This window comes from Belonocnema kinseyi, chromosome 9 (genome assembly GCF_010883055.1).
Source record: "Belonocnema kinseyi isolate 2016_QV_RU_SX_M_011 chromosome 9, B_treatae_v1, whole genome shotgun sequence".
Lineage (NCBI taxonomy): Eukaryota > Metazoa > Arthropoda > Insecta > Hymenoptera > Cynipidae > Belonocnema > Belonocnema kinseyi.
Genome location: NC_046665.1, coordinates 91,152,840 through 91,177,617, shown reverse-complemented (window position 1 = coordinate 91,177,617; position 24,778 = coordinate 91,152,840). Strand labels below are relative to the sequence as shown.

General features: G+C 26.3%; 1 protein-coding gene across 1 annotated transcript; it reads right to left on the bottom strand.

Moving 5' to 3' along the window:
• Nucleotides 1–9,315: 9,315 nt before the first annotated feature.
• LOC117179978 (zinc finger protein 510-like) lies at nucleotides 9,316–20,640 on the bottom strand. The gene is made up of 4 exons (XM_033372243.1): nucleotides 20,499–20,640; nucleotides 18,733–18,896; nucleotides 16,636–16,956; nucleotides 9,316–10,418 (listed from the first exon to the last, which is right to left on the bottom strand). The coding sequence occupies exons 2-4, from the start codon at nucleotides 18,889–18,891 to the stop codon at nucleotides 10,014–10,016; spliced, it is 885 nt and encodes a 294-aa protein (XP_033228134.1). The 5' UTR covers nucleotides 18,892–18,896; nucleotides 20,499–20,640; the 3' UTR covers nucleotides 9,316–10,013.
• Nucleotides 20,641–24,778: the final 4,138 nt, after the last annotated feature.

Below are 24,778 nucleotides of genomic sequence, written 5' to 3'. Positions count from 1 at the left end.
TAAATGAGACATCAATTTTTAATCTTAGAGTACGATTTTTTTCCAGACAATACGAACTTTTAACAAAATATCTTAATTTTCAATTTTTAAAGGTGTATTTTCAATCAAATGGTTTAGTCTTTAAATAAAAACGAGAATTTTTTAATCAAAACTAAAATAGTTACATTCTTATTTAAAAAAATAGTTTTTAACAAAAAAAAGTCGTCAACAAAATAGATGAATTTTTTAAACACATAGCTGAATTTTGAACCCTCAAAGATGAATTTTTAACTAAATGTTGAAAATTGAAAACAAAAATAGTACACTTCAACTAAAAATAGTTTAATTCTCAAATAAAGAGTTATAATTTACAGGACAAAAAGACGAATTTTCAAATAAAAATTCAAATGAAAAAAAAAGTTTCTTCTTTTTAACTTTCTAAAAAAAAATTCAACCTACAAAGATATATTTGAAAACAACTAGTTGTATTGAAAAATAAAAAATACAAATTTCAAAGAAATATATAATTGATCAATTTTGAGTCAAGAAATGAAATTTTCAACAACAAAGACAACAAAAATCTTCAACAAAACAACTGAACTAAAAAAATAATCGAATTTCAAGCCTAACACTTTCATTTTCAACCTAAAAAGATGTATTTACATCCAAATAGTTAAATTAAAAAAAGGCGGATCTTTAATATAAAATAGAATAAATAAAATTGATTTTAATTAATACAAAAAGGTAAATGCTCAAATAAGTGAAGAAACTTTAAAATTAAAAATTAATCTTTGAGCAAAGAAAGTTACCTTTTTAAACAATTAGTTGCATTTTGACGGGCATAACAAATTTCCAACAAAATAATGAAATTATGAAATAAATTAAATTTCAAGATACAAGTTGAATTTTCAACCTAAGCATATGTATTTACCAATGAATAGTTGCATTTTCTAATCAAAAATATATATTTCAAAGAAAAATAGAACACTTGAATTTTTAGATTGAAACATTAATTTAAAAAAATGTAAGATAATAAATAACTTTTTAATTGAATGGTTAAATATTTAAACCAGGAAGGTGAATTTTCAATTAATTGCTGAAAGTTGAAAAAAGCTGTAATTTATAAACCAAATAAAGTTTCATTTGATACAAATAGTTGAATCTGTATGCAAGAACACGAATTTTAATCAAAATAATTAAATAAAATAATAAATACAAATTTAAGATACCAGTTGCGTTCCCACCTACAAAGATGTGTTTGCAATCAAATTTTTGCATTATTTAATGTAAAATATCAATTTCTACCTACAAAGAAATGGTTAAACTTTTAGAAAAAATTTCTACCAAAAGTAATGAATTTGCAACAAAATAGTTAAATCTTCATTCGAAAAAATGTTTTTTTTTATGTCGTTTAATTTCAAACTAAGTAGTTGAATTTTCAGAAAAATACTTGGATTCTGAACTTAACAGTAGAATTTTTACCAAAAGGGATGATTTCTCAGCTAGAAATTTAATTATTGGACTTTTCAGTTAATAAAAATAAAAGATTATTTTTATTAACTGAAAAGTCCAATAATTGAATTTGTTTTTTTATTGGATTTTATTAATTTAGTTTGAATTTAACCAAACCAGAAATTAAAAAAGGGGAATTTTTCCTAAAAAACAGGGAAAAAACGGAATGTTCTGAAAATGGGCTAAATAGGGGAATAGAGGAAAGAGTATGTAAGCGGAAACTGCTCATTGTAAATTGAGACAAAAAATTTCCTCCTAGCAATTTCGCATTGAAAATTCACCCAGAAAAATGATTTTTATCACTAGCACTTAAAAAAATGAATCTTGTTGTCAGATATCCCTTCAAGTTTCGAAGCGAACGTCGAGTACTAAGTACTTAGCTCCTATAGACTTAATAACCCTCTTATGGAGACAATTGTTAAAATCTCGGTTTTCAGTAAAATCGCAGTGTTTTGCCTCATAATGGACGAGTTTTAAAATTGTCGCATAATCCCTTATACGTTCCCATACTACCCCTACATTCATTTTCCATCACTTCTTCTCCCTCTTCCACTTGCCGTCCTATAATTTCCCATCACTTTCATAACTTTCCCTACCTTTATTTACATTAAAATCTCTTATTCCTTTTTCACTCATTCCCATACTTCCCTTCTGTTGGTTTCCTCTTCCTTACCCTACTCCTCTTACCTTTGTTTCCCCGCATTCCTTATTTCCCATCTCATCTCTCTTTACTTGATCTTCATTCCCTTCCTATTTCTCCTTAAAACCTCTAATTCCCCTCCCCTCATTTCCTACCACTTCCTCTACTTGCCCTCCCATAATGTCGCAAAACTTTCTTAAATTTTACTACACTCATTTTCCCTTACAACCACTATACCTTCTTTACTTATTCTTATACTTTTGCTCCCTTTATTTCCGTTTAATTTCACTACAGCTCTTTCTAATTTTCTCTCGCTTTGCTTACTTTGTGACACTTTTGATAGGATGAGTGTAGTTGGGGGGGGGGGGGGGGGGGGGGGGGGGGGGGGGGGGTACTTTGAGCATTACGCCAATGTTAAAGTTACGTACACTTATTGTATAAGAAGCGTTATGTAAAGGAGGGCGGAGGGGATATCAGAAAAAGGGTTAAATATTTTTTGAACTTCTCTAAGTGACTGTCGATTATTTGTTTTGAAAAAAGTCATAATCTTGTTCTGAAACTAACAAGAAGTTAATTAAACTAACTTTCAGCGTTCGTATGTTTGGAAATGAGCCTGACTGAAATTCAAGGAAAATTTTTTTTAAATTTCAGCTTGTGTATCTGGCTTGCAGCTGATTTTCAGTTTTTCTGATCGCTTAATTTCAGCTCATTTGGTGTATTGCGTCTGGTTTTAAGCATCTAATTATTCTTAGAATTAGGCCAATTGTATCGTTTCAAGACTGGTGTACTATGTTAAATTTAAGCGTACGATTTACTTAATTCCCTATACGGTTAAGACTTATATACTAAAATTCAGTTATAATAATGGTTTATTATAAGTAGGATGTTCGTAAAGTCTAGTTTTAAGATACTTATCGTTATTATATTAAGTAATCGACTTGATTCAGCACAAAACTAAAAGTCAGTCTTGCATAAAATTAAGATTACGTTTTTGCTATGTAGAAGAGAAAATAAAAAGGGTAGGCACATTGCAAGAAACAAGTTCGGCGTTCAGCAAAGAGACCGCAGATTCTCCACTGGTCTGTCTGTTAGATCCCTCCTGGAAACTTTGTTACATTTTTGGTTGAGTCCACATATACGAGATATGCCGGACGAATAAGTGCATCAAAGGGATGAGCTAGGAAAGACTACGAGAGAGAAATTCGATGTCTACCCGCTCTTCTTATTATCCGGGTTTCGTCTGCTGGACTTCTCGTTCGAATCCCTCCGGCAAAAGCTTCGCGAGAGATAGAAAATATGTACCGCACTCCGTAACGCCTGGTATTAACAAACTTTATTATCGTGTCGTGCGACAATGGCTTTACACTCGAGTTCCTAAAAAGCCAGAAATTTTTCATCTGAGCAAAGTCGACTGTCAGCTCTCACCACTTTGCAAAAAAGAATAGCCAGAAACTTATTCTTTACGGTTTTTGTATTTTAATTTTAACACAAGGTTGCCAATTAGAATATCCAGCCAGTAAATTCCGCGAGATATGTATTATTTAAAAGTGAAGAAATTAAGCGCTATTTTTTGCCTTTAAATTCTCAGCAGTAACGGGAAATGAAAGAGACGGAAAGAGGTCAATCAAAGGGAAACGGTAAGAAGTACTGGATGTGGAAGTAGTGGAAGTGTGAAAAAATGAGGGAAGAGTTAGGGGAGAATAGTAGAGAAAATGGTGGGAGCAGGAAATAGAGGATTTGAGAGGAAGGCAGTAGAGGAAGATACGGATACTGAAAAGACAGACAATAGGAAAAAAAAGAATAGGAGCACTAGTGAAAATAAGAAGAGGGCCAATAGAGTAATTGAGGAGAAGTGAAAGGATGATTAGTAGAAAAATTGATAAACTATTAGGGAAAATAAGAGGAACTAAAAAATGAAAAGCAAGGGCAAGTTAGGATAGGGGGTCAATGAACTGAGAGCAAATGAGTAATTGGGGAAGTAGATAAAGTGGGGCGAAATAAGAGGCGTCAAAGTAGGAAGAATGAGGGAAAGTGAGAGGGAGTAGGCGAAGCATGGGGAAATAGAGAAATTAAGCAAAACAAAGTGGAAAAATAGAGGGAAAATAAGGGAGGGATAAAGGAATAAATAAGATAAAATAAGTGGATGGCTAGTTGTAAAGGTGAGGAAAAATCTTAGAAGAATTAAGTAAAGTGAGGGAAAATGAAGGCAGCAAAAGTACGGAAATCAAGAGGAAATGAGGGGATGGCTAGAACCAGAAGTAATTTCAAATGCGGAGAGGGAAATTAGGTGAAATGAAGAGAAATAAGGCCAACGGAATTAGGTGAGTGTGAGTGTCTGTGTGTTTTCTGTGTGTTGTCTGTGTGTTTTAGGTGTGTTTTAGGTGTGTTTTAGGTGTGTTTTAGGTGTGTTTTAGGTGTGTTTTAGGTGTGTTTTAGGTGTGTTTTAGGTGTGTTTTAGGTGTGTTTTAGGTGTGTTTTAGGTGTGTTTTAGGTGTGTTTTAGGTGTGTTTTAGGTGTGTTTTAGGTGTGTTTTAGGTGTGTTTTAGGTGTGTTTTCTGTATCTGTGCGTATAGACCTTTGATTTGTTTGAACGAAACTTTCGAAAGAAACGAAAGTTTGGATTGGCCCTTGGTATATTCTTTTAATTTCCTAAAATAAAAGTGAAGTTTGTTAGCCATTTTGGATTACAATTCAAAAAGTGAGCGTCTTTTGAAAATTTTTGAGGCCACTTTTTTTCAAAATTCAAAAATCTTCTGCACGGATATTTATAGTGTTCGAATAGACGAACAGTTTATCTAAATGACTTTTTCTACGAAACGAAGATTTACCAGAGTTATAGGATTTAAAGTTCTAAAAAACATGCGAAAATCAACATTTTAAAAATGACTTGTTTGGTTTAGAATAACGTACAGCCCACAAATCTTCATTGATTTTGACAATACAAAAAATTAGAAAAAAAGCTGATAAGATTTCTAAGAGAGTTTTCTAGCCTGCTTTTTGAATTATGTTTTCAATTTTTTTATAAATAAACAAATATGACGAAGAATTGGCTTTTTTCTATTTGACGTTCCCGGTGCTCGTGAATAACAGGATAATGGTTGAAATCGCTCAAGTTGCATAAAATAGCATTAGTTAAAGAAATTCCAATATTACACAAAATACAAAAAAATTTGTTATTTTTTATAATAAGTAATGCATTATTCGAACATTTTTCGACAAAAAAGATCGGTTTTTTTCAATGGCAGTCTTTTCAGTTGGAAACTTCCTGACAAGTTCAGTAAAATTCATAATTTTTTGATCAATTTTATAATATTTTTTAAATAAATTTACTAAAAACTTTATTGTTGGGGCAATTGTCGACGGAACAATTCTTTTTTTTTATTTCAGACTTTTAATTAGGATCTTCATAATACATACGGCAACATTCATTATGAGTTGACAAATTTTATGATTTTTTAAAACAAATTTAACAAAAAAATGCATCATTCCGGCATTTGTGGACGGTAAAATTCGTATTTTTCGATTTCGGTCTTTTTAATTGAAAAGTTTATGATGATTTAAGCGAAATTCAAAGTTGGTTGATAAATTTTATATGTTTTTTTAAAATCAATTGAATAAACAAATGCATTATTAGAGCATCTGTCGAGGGAAAATTGTTTTTTTTTTAGATATCCTAATTAAAACTATTGACATATAAAAAAATGAATTTTTCTTTAGGCAAATGGCTGATTAATGTATTTGTTCATCGAAATTGTTTAAAGAAATAATAAAATTTATAAATTCATTATGAATGTTGCTGAAATTCCCAATGTTGCTGAAATTCCCAATGTTGCCGAAATTATCCGTTCATAAAATTTCTTGCAATATAACTAGAAAAAATGTATGATTATGGAAAATCATACAAAATATTTTTTCAACAAATAACTTGTTTATAACCAATTTTGTTGTTTAATAATATACAAATAATATTGAAAAATTGAAAAATTGAAAAATTGAAAAATTGAAAAATTGAAAAATTGAAAAATTGAAAAATAGAAACATTGAAACATTGAAACATTGAAACATTGAAACATTGAAACATTGAAACATTGAAACATTGAAACATTGAAACATTGAAACATTGAAACATTGAAACATTGAAACATTGAAACATTGAAACATTGAAACATTGAAACATTGAAACATTGAAACATTGAAACATTGAAACATCGAAACATTGCAACATTGAAACATTGAAACATTGAAAAGTTGAAAAATTGAAAAATGGAAAAATTGAAAAATTGAAAAATGGAAAAATTGAACAATTTTTAAAATTTTTTAAATTTTAAAATTGAAAAATCAGGCTGGACAATACTTTTAGATATCTCAACAGCTTTTTTTGGAAGCGGGCGGATTTTTTTTTTAATTTTACATTTCTATTTCACAAAGAAATATAAAATAGGACTGCTCTAAATATTTATTTTTTATTCATAAATATTAAAAAGAGTCTATAGCATGTAAGAAATTCCTTGAGAATATTATAGAATAAATAAAACTCGTCCTGATTTCATCGCATACTTTTATTTGTACAAAAAATATTATTGTAAAGAATGATTACAAATTAGATGTACGAAAAGATTTGACTTTCAATTCTGTATATAAGAATCAAAACAATTTCTTTAAATTTTTCAGAAATAGTGTTCTATGAATCCACATAAGTTTACTTCGATTATTATTGCTAGCAAAGATATATTGGTCTGAGGTCCAAAAATTTCCATTTTTAGTGATCTATTTCCTCAATTTTTTGTTCATTTTTACGACTCCCACCCCCTGTAGTGTACCTGATGGCGCTTCAAAAATGCACAATATCAGTTGTATGTAAAATTTATATAAAAGACGGTATTTTTTTTCTAGAAAAAGTTATTTACTATGACAGTGACACAACGTGACAAAGGAAGGGAGGGGGGGGGTTAAAAATTTGCCAAAACCTGTGACATCTTTTATGGAAGCTCGCTAATTAAAAATTTTTTAAGCAATTATTATTTGTTTTGAAAAATTTGTGCGCGTTTGCAAATCGTAAAAAGTAATTCTTTTTTAGGATAAATTATATTTAGAAAATTATTTAAACTACTTTCATTTGTTAAATGATTTTTACCTGTTAAATTCAAAAAGTTTATTTATTGCATTAATGAAACTATTAAAGAATGTGAAAAGTAGTATTTTTTATTATATTTAGGTATTACATTAACAATTCTCATTAGTATTTACAATTTTTTCAAAGTTGTACATCGTGGAAAGTTATAATTTTCTGAAGTTGATATTGTAGGTAATTAACATTAAAAGTGATATTATTTGTATAAGACAGTTTCCAATTATTATTTTTAGTTTAAAAAAATAAATGCTTAAAAAATTAGGTTATGAATACTAAATTCATTATTTTTTATAAAATAGTAAGTTTTCAATAATTACGAAGGATAAACATTGTTTAAATAATTTAAATAGTCTTTCACACAATTACCAATTTTGACAGTCCTTCACGACGATACTGATTCTAGGCGAATAAATTGCTGAAACAAATGAAAATTACTTACACAGTTGACAAATATCGTTTGGAAAATATATTACTCTATATGTGCGTTGATTATGTCATAATTTAAAAATTCACGATTAATAAGAGAAACTTTTTTTAAGTGAATGACAATTGTTTAAATAATTACCAAAATTCTTAAGTTAGGAATATCATTCCTCATAAAATAAAATTGTTTAAACAAATAATAATCTTTTAAACAATTAAAAATTATTCCGAAAATATAATTTTGTAACGTTAAAACTATTTCTTGAACATTTTTTAATGGGTGATTACTGCAATTTGAAAAATGTCAGTAAAAAGTAGTTATTTTTTTCGAAAACGGACCTTTTCCATTTAAAACAGATACAAAAATGGAAGTTCTTTTTCAGGAAAATGAACAAATTGGGTGAAACGATCTCGAAAAATCGAAAGTCGTATTTTTACAGGTATAAATTTGGACCATAATAATAAAAAGGTTTATAATTTTTTAATCGCAAAGCTAATTTCCCAACTGTATTTATAAATGTAAATTATTGACTGAAACGTTTCAAAAACTGAAATTTCCGACACTGTAAAATTCCTGAATCAGAAAATATAATTGGAAAATGAAAAAAAATCCCGAAAAATAACATTTTCTAATTTCAAAATGTCTGGGAAATTTATAATATTACCGAATTGGAAAATTTCCGGATAAAAAATCCTGACAGAGAATTTTCAAATTATAGAATATCCTAGCTAGAAAATTCTCAAATCATAAAATTTCCGAATGTAAACAATATCTTTGTCATAAGTATTATAGATTTATTAAAAATGTAATTATTAAATATTTGCATTGCCTCAAGTTTCTAAAATACCGTTAAGATTTGAAATAACAATAATTGAATGAAAAATTAATAACAATTGTAGATTTTTAAATTATTGTTTTAATTTATTTTAAACGAAAATTTTTGAAATTTAAAAATTTTTAAATATTTTTGTAATAAAAATATTTGATTAAGGTATTTTCAGTTAATAAATAATATTTGTGACAAGAAAGATCATTGGTTGAATTCAGGAATTACATACTTTGAGAATTTTCGAGTTTGTATATTTTATAATTCGGCAATTTTCTGTCGAAAATTTTTCAATTCGGAAATTTTATTTTTCGAGAATTTTGTTATTCGGAAATTTTTCAATTTTTTTTATTTTATTTCTTTAGCATTTTTCTCGGGGCGATTGAAAGATCCCAAGATAAAATTCCTGAAACCGAAAAATTTCCAATTGGAAAATCCTGAATAACAAAATTTCCGAACAATGAAGTTGTCAAACTAGAAAATTCCCGAATTATAAAATTTTCGAGTAATAAAATTCCTTGATTAAAAAATTTCAGTATAATAAAATTCTCGACAGTTCGTAATATTATCGAATTTATTTATTAAAAATAAAATTATCAAATATTTCTATAACAAAAATTTTTAATGTTTAAAAGTTCGAAAAATATTCTTGAAACTAAAAATAATAATAAAAAATTTTCACCACAAATATATATATATATATATATATATACATATATTTTTAATTCTTATTATTTTAAATTATAAAAATAATTTTAGAAACTTTGAACAATTAGGATAATATTTTGATACCAATATTTGAAGATTTTTTTCAATAAAACAAGAATAAAATTTTAAAAAAAATTATTTTCACGGTTTAAATTCGGCAATTTCTAGTTAAGATATTTTATGATAGGGTAATTTTATGTCGGGAATCTTATGATTTGGAAATTTTCAAATTCGGTAATGTTGTGGACTTTCGGAAATTTTATTATTCGAGAATATTTCAATGCTGTAAAATTATAAAATGTTCGAAAATTTTATTATTCGGGATTTTTATTAAACGGTAATTTTGTTATTGAGAAATGTTATAATTAAGAAATGTTAATACTCGGGAATTTATCAATGCTGTCAAATTATAAAATGTTCGGAAATTTTATTATAGGGCAATCTTATTGATCGGGAATTTTTGCATTTGAAAATTTTATTGTTCGGGCATTTCTTGTTCACAAATAATCTAATTGGGGAATTTTACTGTGCCGAGAATTATATTTTTTGGAATTTTTCAGTCGTCCCTATTTTTCATTCGTCCCGGATTATATTTAGATTCACCTAACCTTAAAAGTGAATTTTCTTATTGCAGTTTAATATTTACAGTAATAAGATAATTACTAATATCTTTTAGTATACGTTTGATCCTTGTAATACAAGAATAAAATTATTAGTAATATTTAACTTATTTGCATGGCAAATAGAGAAAAAATCAATTTCCCAAAAAATAAATAAATTTCTGATAAATAAACTATTTATCACTGGTGGGAAGGGCACCTGGCCTGCAGTTGGGTACATCGTACCCTGATTTATTATAATTTGTCTCAGATGGGTGGACAATTTTCATATGATTGTCTAGAGTGACAGGACCTTTGAAGTACTTCCGACACTCGTTGCAGTACCATTTGTACTTGTTCTCGTGGGACTTTTGATGCTTGTTCAGCAAATCCTTCCTGGCGAAGGCGCGGTCACACATCGTACAAGGAAACTTGTTTGGATTCGTGTGGAAAATGTTGTGACGCGTCAGATTATCCAGTCTTGAATATTTTTTTAAACAAATATCACACACGAATTTGCTTCTATCAGAATGACACCTCTGGTGGTAACGCAAGTAGCGTTTTTGGGCGAACGTTTTTCCACAAGCGCAGCATATCACCTATTGAAAAATAAATTCGAAAATTCATCAAAATTATAGTTTAAAAATTATTTCTTATCAAGAAAAGGGCATATTCTAAAGGATAATTTCTAGGGTTTATCCAAAAGGGATCGCATTCAAATTACGTAAAAAATAAAAAAAATAAAAAATGAACCTGGCGACAATTTTTTTAGAGTCAGAGAATTTTGTTGGTCAGGGAAAAGTCAGGGACTAGAATACAAATCTTGCAAAAGTCAGTGAATTCCCATCACTTTAAATAACTGTAAAACAGAATAAAATTTCTATGATTCAATTTTAATTTTTTTTTTTTAATTTGTTGATCAAATATTCTAGGGTACAAATATAGCAAGATATAGATTATAGTTTTTAAATGTTGAAAATCAGGGAAATAAAAAAATTGGTCAGGGAAAAATTAGGACATTTTTTTAACAGGTTTTCGTGGCAAATACAATTTTCTCGACAGGCATTTATTTCCCTTGTTTTCATACAGTTGTTTCCTCCTGAAGCTTTTCAGATATAAATTTCATTATTGGTTTTAAAATTCAAGAAATTTGCTAAACATCATCTTTTTTCATCGAATATTCAACTTTCTTCTTGAATTTCTTTTTTTTCTAAATGTAGGTATCTGTGTGAAGAATTAAATTTTTATTAAAAATCATATTTTTATTTTCAAGAGTCAGACTGAAATATTTTTTGAATTATTATTCTCTTACTTTTTGTTGTTGTAAATTTGTGTTTTTAATTTAAAAATTCATTTATTTTAGACAAATTTTTATTTTTCTTGGACCCAAAAGAAATGCTTGTTTTCAAATTCAACAATTTTGTGAAAAAGTCACTCTTTTCGGTTGAAAATTTAAGTACTTTACTAAAATTTTAGTTTTTTTCCATTAACAATTTAAGTATCTTCGTAGAAATTTTTTTTTCAAACATATATCTTTATTTCGAAAAGTCAGTCAAAAATATTTTATGGATGGAAATTTAAATATTTTTCAGAAAATTTGTGATTTTATTTTAAAAAATCAACAATTTGGTTTAAAACTTATCATTTTGGGAAAAAATACAATTGTTTTGTCCAAAACTTAAATGCATCCTAGACAATTCATTTGTTGTTTTATATTCCTATTTTGTTGTTGAAAAGTTTTTAAAAAATGTATGTAGTTTAGTAGAAATTGCATCCTTCTTGACACAAATATAAGTGTTTGGTTACAAATTTATCAAAATTTTTTTAATGTCATCCTTCTTAGTTGAAAATGTAACTGCTTCGTTGAAAATTCGTCATTTTTCATTAAAAATTCAAGTATCTTCGTCGAAAATTTACTTCTTATTTGAAACTTATCTTTTGATTTTGGAAAGTTAGAATAAATTATTTTTTGATGAAAACTTAATTTTTTTTTAAAAAATTGGGGTTTCAATTTAAAAATTGATCTAATTTAATAAAACTTGCAGTTTCTTTAGATAAAAATGAGCTGCTTGGTTTCAAATTCAACAATTCTTTTCAAAAGTCATTTTTTTCGATTGAAAATACAACTATTTTGTTAAAAAAAGTTTTTTGCCTTGAAAGATTTAGTATCTTCGTAGAAAATTTATTTTGATTAAAAACTCACATTTTAATTTTTTTAAATCAGTCTAAAATATTTTATACATGAAAATTTTATTATTTTTTAGAAAACTTGTTCCTTTAATTTAAAAATTCAAGGTTTTTGGTTAAAAAGTTATCCTTTTTGGTTGAAAATTCAACTTTTTTTGATAAAAATCTAACAATTTCCTAGAAAATCTACGTGTTTTAAATTCGTATTTTGGCGTTGAAAAGTCATCTGACCTCTTTTTTATTGAAAATTCAAATATTTTCTCAAAATATTATCTTTTTAATTAAAAATGCATATATTTTAGTACAAGTGACATCTTTCTTGAAAAAATGTAATTTTTCGGTTGAAAATTAAACAAAATTTGTTAAAATGTCATTCTTTTCGGTTGAAAATGTAACTTTGTCGAAGAAAATTCGTCTTCCTTCATTAAAAATTCAAGTATCTTCTTTAAAAGTTTACGTCATTTTTAAAATTGATATTTTTATTTTAAAAAGTCAGTTTACAAAATTCATATTTTTTAACAGAATTGGCTTTTTTGTTGAAAAAATGAAATTATTTGGTTGAAAATTCAATACGTTTGTTAAATTCTTTGCGGTTAAAAATTTAACGGTTTCGTTGAATATTTGTCTTCTTGCATTAAAAAATAAATTATCAACGGTGAAAATGTAATTGTTTTTTGACACTCATATATTGAGTCTGAAAGTCAGACAAAATTATATTTTGAGTTAAAATTTAGCTTTCGTTTTTGAAAAATAGCCTTTTTTATTTTAAAACTCCTCAATTTTATTAAAAATTCGATCTTTCTTCGGTAAAAATGAGCTGCTTGGTTTCTAATTGAATTTTTTTGTTAAAAAGTCACTCTTTTCGGTTGAAAATTCAATTTTTTTGTAAAACATTTTTTTATTGACAATTCAAGTATCATTGTAGAAAATTGACTTCTTATTTAAAACTCATATTTTAATTTTCAACACTTTTGTAAAAAACGCATCATTTTTGGCAAAAAATTCTATTAGTTTCTTGAAAATTTTTTCTCTTTCATTTAGTGGAAAATTCATCACTTTAGTTGAAAGATCAACAATTTTGTTGAAAAAATACATTTTACAACTAAAACTTCAACTGCGTGAGTTAAAGTTGAACTTTTTTGGAGAAATTTAATTTTTCACGGAAAATTCATATTTTCTGGTTGGAAATTTAATTTTTGTACAGAAAATTCGCCGCTAGGCTTAAAGGTTCAACAATTTAGACCAAAATCGATTTTTCCAAACCTTTCAAATTTTTAATTTGTTAAAAATCGTCTTCTTGGTTAACATTTTTTTAAATGAAATTTCATATTTTTGCTTGAAATGTCAACTGTTACACTTTTCTGTAGACAATTCAGCTTTTCCATTGAAAATTCAATTATCTGTTGGAAATTCAATCATTTTGTTTTAAATTCCAATATTTAAAAAAAATGTATTAATCATCACAGAAAATTGTAAGGTTGAACTAATTTGATAAAATTACATTTTTTGGTGATGATTCATAATTTTAATTAATAAATCATTTTTGGGGTGCGAAATTTAAACATTTTTTTTAAGAACCAAAAATAAAGTTATCCCAGTTTTAGTTAAAAATTGGTATTTTTAACATAATATTGATCTTTTCTATTTGAAAATTCAATTATTTTATCGAAAGTTCATTTTTTATTAAAGATTAAGCCATTTCGCTGAAAAAATGTATGACATAATTGAATACAACCGTTTTTTAATTAAAATTAAAATAGTTTTCGGATAAAATTCCAAGTATTACAGGTTCCTTTGAAAACTCATCTTTTTTAGTCAAAAAGGTAACAACTTGGTGGAAAGTTAACTAAATTCATAAAAATTTAACTTTTTGGTTGCAGATTCATAACATCGTTTTGAAATTTATATTTCTTAGTTACATTTTTAACTTGTTGTTAAATAATGTATCTTATTTATTTGATAGTTCGTGTATCCTGATGAAAATTTGTGTTTTTTAGTAAAAAATTAATTTTCCTATATTAATAAATTAATTTTTTTATTGCAAATTTGTCTCTTTCGTACAAAATTCAAGTATTTTGTTGAACAGTTTTATTTTTTAATGCCCTTAATTATTTTTGGATTTAAATTAGAATCTTTCTTGGTTTCAATATTATCAAATATACTTTTTTTTAGAAATTAATTTTTTTTTAAATTTCAGTGAATACATAAAGATCTACTACTTTCTTACAAATATATTTTTTTTGTGAAGATTCAGGATTTCAGTTGAAAATTGATCTTAAGAGTGAACCATTTCAACAAGTTTTTGTAAATTAATAATATAACTATTCCATCTTTTTGTTTTGTAATTTAACTGCATTGTAAGGAACTCTTCCTTTTGCTTGGAAATTCAACAATTTCGTAGAAAGTAAATATTTTTTGTTGAAAAATTCATATCTTGGCAGATACCACCTGTTATGGTAAAAAAATATAATTCCGGTTGAAATTAGGTTAATTTATCTATTCATCTTTTTGAAACAAAAATTCAACTGTTTTATGAAAAATTGAAGTATTGATTTAAGAAATTAACTACTCGATAGAAATAACCTTTTTTGTTAAAAATAGAACATTTAAAATTCTTTTTAAATACGTCTTTTTTGTTTGCAAACTCATTTCTTGGCTGATATAATCTTTTTTAATTAAAAATGCACATTATTGTGAAAACTTCATCTTTGTGGTGGAAAATTCAACCATTTTATATGAAGTTACACTATTTATCCGAAAAATTACCTTCTTGTTAGAAAGTTAAATTTTTTGTTGAAAATTCATGAAGCCGAGTAACAAGTTCAATTTTTTACAGAAAGTTCATCTATTATTTTTTTAAATTTCACTTTTTCGGTGGTAAATCCAACCATGTAATGAAAAGCTTCACAATAAAAATTAACTTTTTCGTTAAAAATTCTCCATTTATGATTGAAAACATTCAAATTTTTCGAAGAAAGTTTATCTATTTTTTAAAATTTTGTAATGGTGATAAACTCAAGCATTTGGTGGAAAACTTAACCATAAAAATTAACTTTTTTGTCAAAAAATCTTTATTTCTGATTGAACATTTAAAATTTGTTGTAGAAAATGATTCTTTTTTGTTTGCAAACTCATTTCTTAATAGATACCATATTTTTAATAAATAAAATTGACTGCTTGGTTGAAAGTTCATATTTTTCGTTAAATATTAAGCTGTTTGATTAAAAAATGAACTGTTTGTTTGAAAAATTAACTTCCTGTTAAAAAAATAAATTTTTGGTTGAAAATTAATAGAGCCGGGTAAAAAATTTTAATTTTTTGCGGAAAATTCATCTATTTTTTGTTGTTGAAAATTTGTCTTTTTTGTTGGAAAATCCAACCCTTTGGTAGAAAACTAAGCAATAAAAATTAATTCTATTGTTAAATTTCTTTATTTCTAAATGAAAATTTAATTTTGTTGTAGAAAACACGTCTGTTGTTGGAAATTCAACTGCTAGATTATAAAATTCAACTGTTTATTCGGAAAATTAACTTCCTGGCAGAAAATTAAATTTTTTGTTGAAATTTCATAGAGCCGGGTGAAAAGTTTAACTTTTTTAAAAAAAATAGTCTATTTTGTTGAAAATTTGTATTTTTGGGAGAAAAATTCAACAATTTAGTATAAAATTAAAGTATGGGGTTAAAAATGAACTATTTCGTTAAAAATTCTTATTTTTGGGTTGAAAATTCAATGGTATTTTTTTAGAAGATACTTCTCTTTTTGTTTAAAAACTAATATCTTGGTAGATATCACCTGTTATGGTAGAAAATTCAAACTCTTTTAGTTCAAATTTTATCCTCTTGGTTAAAAATTAAACTATTTATATAAAGAATGAACTTCTCGGCAGAAACTTAAATTTTTTGTTTGAAAGTTTGTAGAGTTGTGTGAAGAATTCAACTTTTTGTGGAAAATTAATCTATTTTGTTGAATGTTGATCTATTCAAAATAGTTGAAAATTCGTCTTTATATGTGGAAATTCGTCTTTTTTTAAATAGAAAATTAACAATTTGAGGAAAAAAATATAGCTTTAAATTAAATTTTTGGTTCAAAAAATCTTATTTTCAGGTTAAACGCTTAATTGTTTTAATAAAAGTTCAACTTTTGTTCGAAAATTCCACTATTTTTGTAGACAACCATTTGTTTAAGAATCCAATTATTCATTTGAAAAATCAAATACTTATTTGCAAATTTTTTAGCATCATATTAATTGTTATTATTATTTTTTTCTTTTTAGGCTCGTCTATTCAAGTTTCGTAGCACTAGAGTCAAAAACCTTGATTTGAAAAATTCTTTTAAAATTCTGTATGCATTTGAAGTAGTTATTTACACATGGTGTTCTAATTTTTAGTATGAGATGTTATATATTTATTTAAAAACCCTGGTGGAATGGAAATCTATGCAAGTAAGTCTCACTACTGAAGTATGATTTAAGTCCTTTATCATGAGTGCATTTACCGCGAGTTTGTTTGGCCAGGGGAGAGGTCAACTGCAGAAAACCGCGAGTTTTTAAATTTTTAAAGTATCCAAATATCTTTAGAATACACCCTGAATTATTTGGTGAATTATTTTAAATATTTTACTTTTTATACCCTTTTTGATTCGTCAAAACGAACAGTTAAATGATCCTTCAGGTCAGCCTCGGCCTCAAATTCCTTTTTACAAAATTGACAGGAATGCTTCTTCCTTCTTTTGATCTTCTGAATATTTTCGACAAACTGTGGATCTGTCATAATCTGGTATAAAAATGTGTCCTTGAACTTGTCTTGTTGTAGAATTTGAATGCTGTTACTCAAAATTTGAGAGTTTTTGTGGTTCGTGTTCTTATGTAGACTTGATTCCTTTTGAGGAAATAAAAGAGAGTCTTTTTTTTCTAATCCTTTTCGTAGAGTATGAAAATCAGAATCTGGAGTCTGAAAAATAATTTAAAACCACTTTGTTTATTTCAAACTGTTAACAAAATGTTTAGTTTAAAATTAATTGGGAGAACGAAAACTAATTTTTGATCAACTTTCAGATATTTTGCATTTAGAAATAGAAGTATTTAAATCCAAACTTCCAGATTGTTTAATTTGAAATTCCTCTATAATGAAAATTAAGCAACAATAGGTTTCAAAATCTTTATATGGCAACAAAAAATTGTTAATTGATTATATCGGCTCTTATCATTTATTTTATAGATTTTCGGTATTATTATTAGGTAAGAAGAGTTTTAATGATTCTAGGACCTTAAAAATAGATGCGTGTTTAAAAAGTTACAAAATTACAAAAAAGGTTAAAAAATTCCAAATTCACCAAAACAACCTTTTTCCGTAAAAAAAAATATTTGCATAATACTTCGATTCAAGCTGAATAAATGTCAGGTTATATTTATTCATCCTTAAAAGAAATCGCATTGAACTGAATCCAGAATAAAAAGCTTCCTGCATATTGAAAAAAAAATTAGAAATTAAAAAAGATTTGCTTTTTAAATTCTTACATTGATTATTTTTCATAAACAAAAACTCTCTCTATATATAAAATATTCTTGTTTATTAAACAATAAGATTTTTTTTTAATTTTGAAATCCAAAAATCGAACAAACGATATTATGGGACGACTGACAAAACTTGAAAAATTTAAATCGCGACGCTCGAAAGTTTAAAATTCTAAATTATTAAAATTCCCTACAAGTTATATTATAACCGAATTAGAAAATTTCCGAAATAAAATGGCCGATATTAAAAAATATCTGATACTTTAAAATTGTTGATGAAAGAAAATTACAAAATCTAAATAATGGATAAATTTTTGAATAGTCAAATGAAAAATAATTAATCAAATAAAATGCTATCATGTAATGCACATATTTATTAAATATTATTGTTGATTTAATTTTTAAATTATTTTTCAATTGTGTAAATTAAAAAATGTTTAAATTCAAAAATGCTTATTCATCTGTATTTTTATAATTTTTGAAATTTTCAAAATTGAATATTTTCTTTTTCAGGATTTTTTTAGACATCTTTTAGTCGTCTCGATGTTAACCGATTTCAAATGTTTCTTTTTTACTTTTTTCAGACAGTCTAATTTAGACGGTCTTTTCGAAACCTAATCGGGCGCTGGCTAGCCCGCCATGACGCCAAATATTTTCTAATTGTCTAACTCAACTTTTTTTGGTACATTTCCGAAAAGAGCTAAATTGTTTTAAAGTATAAAAAATGAATATTGAACGCTAAATAATTTATTTGGTTTCCCTTATCATTTAGTCAGTTCTTTAGGGCCCCAATCGGGCCCAATTGAGTCCAAAATATTTTTTTGCATATTTTTAAAAATATCCAGCCTGCTTAACTGTATAAAAGAAAAAGTTAAAATTAAAAACAAAGAATTTTTTCTGATCATCTAGATAGTCTTCGAAATAATTTTTGTATTGAACTCATTCTTGAAAATTTGGTGTAGGACTTACTTTAAGCAAGTTTAATATGAGTTTGAAAAATTATTTCGACGCTATCACGGGTACGTATAATTTTGCCTTTTATTTTTTTTGTAGAATTAGTATTTTTTCTTTGAATTTCTGCTCAGTAGCAAATCAGTAAATTTATTTTAGGTAAAAATTATAGAGTGTATTATTTTTACGAGGAGAAAGAAGTGTACACACTTTCGTCTTACTTTCCCTAATTGTAAAGTGCAACTTGGTCATAAAACAGTACCTTTTTCTTAGTAGATAAATCTAATCCACATGGATTCTTGAGATCCAGGAAGCTCTCGTTCCTCTTATTTAAGATTTCCAAGCACTTTTCACCATTTTTTAAAAAGCAGCTTTTCCGACTGTTTGGGTTGACCCTTCTTGGAAGAGATTTAACACGCATTTTTCCTAAAACATTTGCGTACTTCAATAAAAATTTTTACTTTTTTAAAAAATGTCTTAAAAGTTAATTTAAGTTATGAATTATAATTATTTCTTAATTCATACTTAAGTTATTAGAAATTTATTATGTTGTTTAAAAGAATATGAATTTATATTCTTTTTTGAAGTCTACACAGGGTCGCTATTTTGATTGGGGAAAAAATTCGGGAAGACGAAAAAATCCCAAAGAATTAAATTCCCGATTTAGAAAAACCCAAAATAAGAAGATTTCTGGAATTATAAAATTGCCGAAACTTAAAAATTTCGATTTGGAAAATTTCTAGGGATGACTGAAAAATTCCGAAAAATAAAATTCCCGAATTGGATAATTCAAGAATATTAAAATTCCTGAATAATAAAATTCGGGAATTGAAATATTCTTCAATAAAAAAAGTTCAGTATAATAAAATTTCTAATTTGGAAAATTCCCGAAATTGAGAAATAATAAAAATGGCGGAAAGCTAGGAATCTGTTCACGTGACCCACTCGTCACATGGCCTTAATATGGTTTAGTTTTGTCAGGGAAATAACTTGAAATCTGTTGCCAACGACTCTTTGATATAATATTTTCTCATGAATAGGGTTCCTTTTTCAGCAGAATTAACTCTCAATTTTTTTGTAAAGGCTACTGCGACAAAATTTTTGTTTATGACAATTATTGTTAAATATATAAACAATTCTTCTGAATGAACTTAACAGTTCACAAATTTTTTCATGAATAGGCTTAATGTTTTTTTGCCGAATCTGCTCGAAATGTCTTGCACTCTTTGCTGCCATATATTTAAAACTGAAAAAGGCTAGTAATTCCTTAAATAAAAATGAACCCTATTGATAAAAAAAAAATGGTAAAAATGTGCGTTAGTTTATAGAAATGATAGATAAAGTCAAGGGTGTGCCTTTCTTTATAAAAATTCTTTAAATAATCGGCAAAAAAAATGGTTAAAAAACTGTAAGTGAACATCATTATCTTTAAGGTTCCATCACATTCCGAGTCACAAAAAAGTGAAATATTGCTAATTAGATTTTTCGCAGTATTAAAATGTTTTTGAACCTGATAATAATTATTTCAGTTATGCACTGCATTGATTCTTTACCATTTTTAATCAATTTAAAATTAAAAAAAAATTCTATCACTGATAAGTAACACAAAAAAGGTTGAAATTTATTTTAAATAAAAAATGTTTGGTTAGTAAAAATTAAATATTCATAGTTACTCGTTATACCCAAAAGATTTTTGAATATTTCTAGAATTAAAATTAAAATGCATTAAAAATTTTATTGTCGGTTAATTCTTGTTCAAAAAGGTGCTTTTTTGCTACTTTCGAGCAGCCACCCTGCCACTTTAGCAAACAGCAGTTACTGTAACATAATTATTTAAACAATAAATATATCAAAATAGTTTGTTTTTAACATACATTATTTTCACAAAATAAAAAATTAGTTGTAATATAGTATATTTTAGAATTAATAATTAAACTAATGAAAATTAAAAACAGATGAGTACACTGCTTTTCGTTAGTTGTACTGTAGTTTGCATTAAATAAAATTAGATTTTAAAATTCTACTTACCCACTGACACTGTGACTTCAATTTCTCACAATGATTTGAGATAATTCAATATAAAAAAAATATTTTCGAAAATTTTTTCACTTGAAAGAATTTGTAAATTCAGAGCCAGTCTTGATCTGTTCAATACGGTGTTAGCACTGACGATATATTTCAGATCTTGGTCAAAATCGACCTTTCGGTGACTTTCAGGATCCAAGCAACAAAAGGGCTTTGCGGAGTAGCCAATTTCCTCAGAAAGTTTGCAAACACGGATTTCTAAGAATTTGATTTCCAATCGTTATGGATGTCTTTCCACAAGGACTTATTTGATAGTTAATACGAATTTGACAAGTGATTTAATTATTCGAATAAATAAACTTTTATAATATTACAATAACACATAGAGAGATTTTTCTCAAATATACTATTTAATTTAAATTCATTTAATTTAATTTGAGAATTCCTAAAATTTATTTGTTCATGTATCTATTGCGAAAACATTTTTTTATAAAGATGTGAAACATTTTTTACGACTATTTTTTCAGACATGTACTTGTTTGTGAAAAGTATACAAAATTTAATAAAAATGTGCGCCTTAATACACAAAATTAATTTTTCTTGTATTTTTTGGTCAAAAAAATTTAATTATATTGTTAAATATTTTTTTTTACATTATTGTCAGAAGCTATAAGACATTAAAAGAAAGGACAGGATTTTACATTTTTTCAATTTGGAGATTTGATGTCATAGAAGAAATGTTTATTTTATATAAATTTTTGTAGAAAATTACAATTAAAATTTACTTATCAAATTTCCCTTAGGAAAACAATTTTGAATCCCTATAAATATTTAGAAAAGCTAGGAATTTCTTTAAGTTTAATTTTATTTCACTTATTTTCCAGATTTTTCTAAAAATTTTCTAAAATCAGGGTCATTCTACAAAATTCTATTAAATCGTTTGAAATTTTGAAAATATTTTGTAATATTTTGTAAGTCATTTAAATTTCTAAAATATTTCGAATAAAGTTTTTTAAAAATATATCTTTGAATCCCTACAAATATTAAAAATTCTTTCAAATCCTTGGATAGTCACAAAAATTCGTTAAATATTATGATTTAAAAAAATTTAATTTAATTAAATTTCTTTGATAAAATTCGTGAGAACTTGGGGTTTAATAGTCTAAAAGAACTTTCGATTACATATAAATTATTGTAGAAAATTGCAAATCTTTTCAAAAAATACTAAAGTTAAAATATTGCAAAACTGTACTCCAAATTATATTATAAAAAATGGTAGTTTTTTGCAAACATTTTTAAAAATATATAAAATTTTACAATCAATAGCGGAACTAATATACAAATGTCTAAAACAAACGAGGAAAATACTACTCTTTTATCAATAACTTTTTTTATTGAAATTATTCACAGATCAAGCCATTTTTAATATTTCAAAATAAAATTTTGAAGCTTTTTAAGGATGTTCAAAGGTTTTAGGGAAATAAAAAAAATTCCTTAAGATTGCTGGGAAAATTTTTATTGGTTTTTTTTATGTAATTAACTATTTAAAAATATTAAAAACGCAAATTTCGAATAATGAATAACAATTGCATAATTAGCAGTTCAGCAAAACTCTACTAAGTGTAAGATATATTTTAAAGTACTGAAAAGATTCCCAAATAAAAATTCGAGTTTCAAGCCCATTTTCATAAGATCTTTGAAATTTTCAAAAATTTCTTTTCGAAGTTTAAAGGTTTATAATTTCAAAACTTTAAATTGAAAAAAGTTACAAGCTTGCATATTGAACGGGTAAACTATTGAGCGTTTAATTTGAAAAAATTTAATCTTTCGTTTTAAAATTTTCAGATTCAAAGTATATCACCTTGAGTGTTTTAATATGCATTTCAGTTTTCATATCTTGAAATGAAAAAATGTTCATCTTTAAGAGTTCGAATCTTCTAATTTTAATAAACGTTTTCAATTCTTTATGAATTTTTATTTGCAGTACAAAATTTTTTCTTTTTCAAAGTAGGATAACAAGTACTACTGTTTACTATTTTGCAAATTTGTATGAAAAATTAAAACTATAATAAAGTGCAATATAAAAAAGTATAAAAAATACAAAATTCGTCTCAATTACAAACAAAAGTTTTTTTCCTGTAATTTTGTTTGCAATTTATTTTATTTATTTGCAGATTCTTATAAAAATAGTTTTAGTTTTTTTAGCCTTTTTGTAAGCATTTTTTCACCAAGGATTTATTAAGTTTTTGAACTGTTTAATTTACAAAAATGGATTTACTTTGAATCTATTTAAATCGTCAACTTCTATGGAAATCCATATAAATAACTTGAAATATATTAAAATGCATAGAAATTCCTTAAAATGAGGTAACTTGTTTTGATTTCCTAATAAATTTTTCAAATACATTGAACCTCGGAGATAGTGCCGGTTTCGGGGGTGACGATGAACCTTACTCCCCGGAGTCAGGTCCACTCCAAACGTAAGCACGCATGGGCGTATGAACCATTTCTATTGGATTTTACTGGACAGTGAAAAATACTTTGGAAATTGTTTTTCTAATACGGTGAAAAAGTTGGACTAAATATTTAACGGAAATGAAGAAGAATGTGAGCTGTCACACGTTAAAATACGTTTAAAATATATATATATATATATACATTTGAAGACAGCAGTAACCAAAAACCCATGAATATTTTCACCAAAACACCTCACGTCAACACTTCAAGTGGGACAAGGAGTACTTATGCGTAATAGCACATTATGCATGCTACGCAGTTTCATAACCTGAAATACGAAATAGTTATTTAACAGAAAGTCACTTACCTTTACAAATGTTAAAGTAACTATCCACAAAAAAGACAGTTTTCACAATTTTCACGTCAACACTTGACAATTTGAAATCAAAAAAACCTTAGTTAAACTCCGAAGCTAGAAGTCATTCGAGCCTCTCTCTCAACCGTGTGAAATAGAAAGAGAGAATCCGACTGTCTTCTCAGTCTCTCTCTCTCTCTGCCTCTCCAATAATTCTTATTTTTTCTTTGTAAAATCGAAGATCCTATTGAATAGCTACGATAGTGACATCAGTCCAGATCAAATTTGAACTTGAATTCAATATTAACAAAAAATCGTATAGGAAATATTTAATTTTAAAGTTTAGTATAACATTTTTTATAGAAACGAGTTGATGTTCAGTGCTGTTTTTTTATGAACATTCCACTAATAACTTGGAGATATTACTTCACGATATATATTCGCGTATCAGATGACGCTATTATGAAGATCAAAGGCAGCTTTATTCGATTGGACGAGAAAATCCGATCAGTCCCATCGGTCTCAGTTGTATTTAGGCATAAATGCCTTACTGTTATTCAATAAGAGCTCACTATTGTGCTTACTTGCGTGTGATTTACGCTTTGAGTAAACTGTCGTCAAGCTTCAATTTTCAAAAGGCTAAACTCCAGGGGCACAATCTCCGGGTTTCAGTGTATTTACCCATCTCTAAAAAAATGTAATCCCTTAAAAATAATCCTAATAATATTTATTTTCTGCAGTTCTCTAGAAATTCGCCAGAAACTCTGAAAATCTTTGGAAATCGTGAAAATACATTAAAATAAATAGGAATCACTTAAAATTCTCAGAGCTCTTTGAAATGACTATAAATTCATGAAAAATTTATTATCTGTAATTTAGTTTTGTAGAGATAATTAGTAATTCGTTGAATGTAAATTAAATTAAATTTATTCATTAAAAATTTTTAAAAAATCACATGACTAGAAATCTTTGAAATTCTTTCAAAATCTTTGTAGATTGAATAAAAACCGCAGAATCTTGTAAATTTTTTTGAAATTTAATTTAATTTAATTTATTTGACATAGTTCTTGATAAATACTTTGGCAAACCGTGAAAATAAATTAAATTGAAATTATTAAAGTAAGTTCTTAAAAAAAAGTTTAAATTCCTAAAAATCTTTAGAATTGCTAGGAATTTCTTTATGTTTCATTTTATTCCACTCATTTTACAAATTTTTCTAAAAATTGCTTAAAATCTTAGGATATTCTTCAAGACTAAACTAAATCATTTAAAATTTCGAAAATATTTTGAAATATTTTGTAATCCCTTACAATTTCTAAATATTTCTAAAAAATTTCTCTGAAAATAACTATTTAAAACCCTTGAAACATTTGAAATTCATTCAAATTCTTAGAGATTCAAAAAAATGCGTTATTCAAATTCAACTTAATTTAATTTTTTCGGAAAAATTCTTTAAAAATTCTTTGAAAAT

Bases quoted from the DNA above. Each gene is read 5' to 3' on its own strand.
- LOC117179978 (XM_033372243.1), bottom strand. From the start codon at position 18,891: ATGCGTGTTAAATCTCTTCCAAGAAGGGTCAACCCAAACAGTCGGAAA. The intron at 16,957-18,732 runs GTACTGTTTTAT...ATTATTTTTCAG, and splicing joins ATTTATCTACTAAGAAAAAG to ACTCCAGATTCTGATTTTCA. The intron at 10,419-16,635 runs GTATAAAAAGTA...ATTTTTCAATAG, and splicing joins GTTTTGACGAATCAAAAAGG to GTGATATGCTGCGCTTGTGG.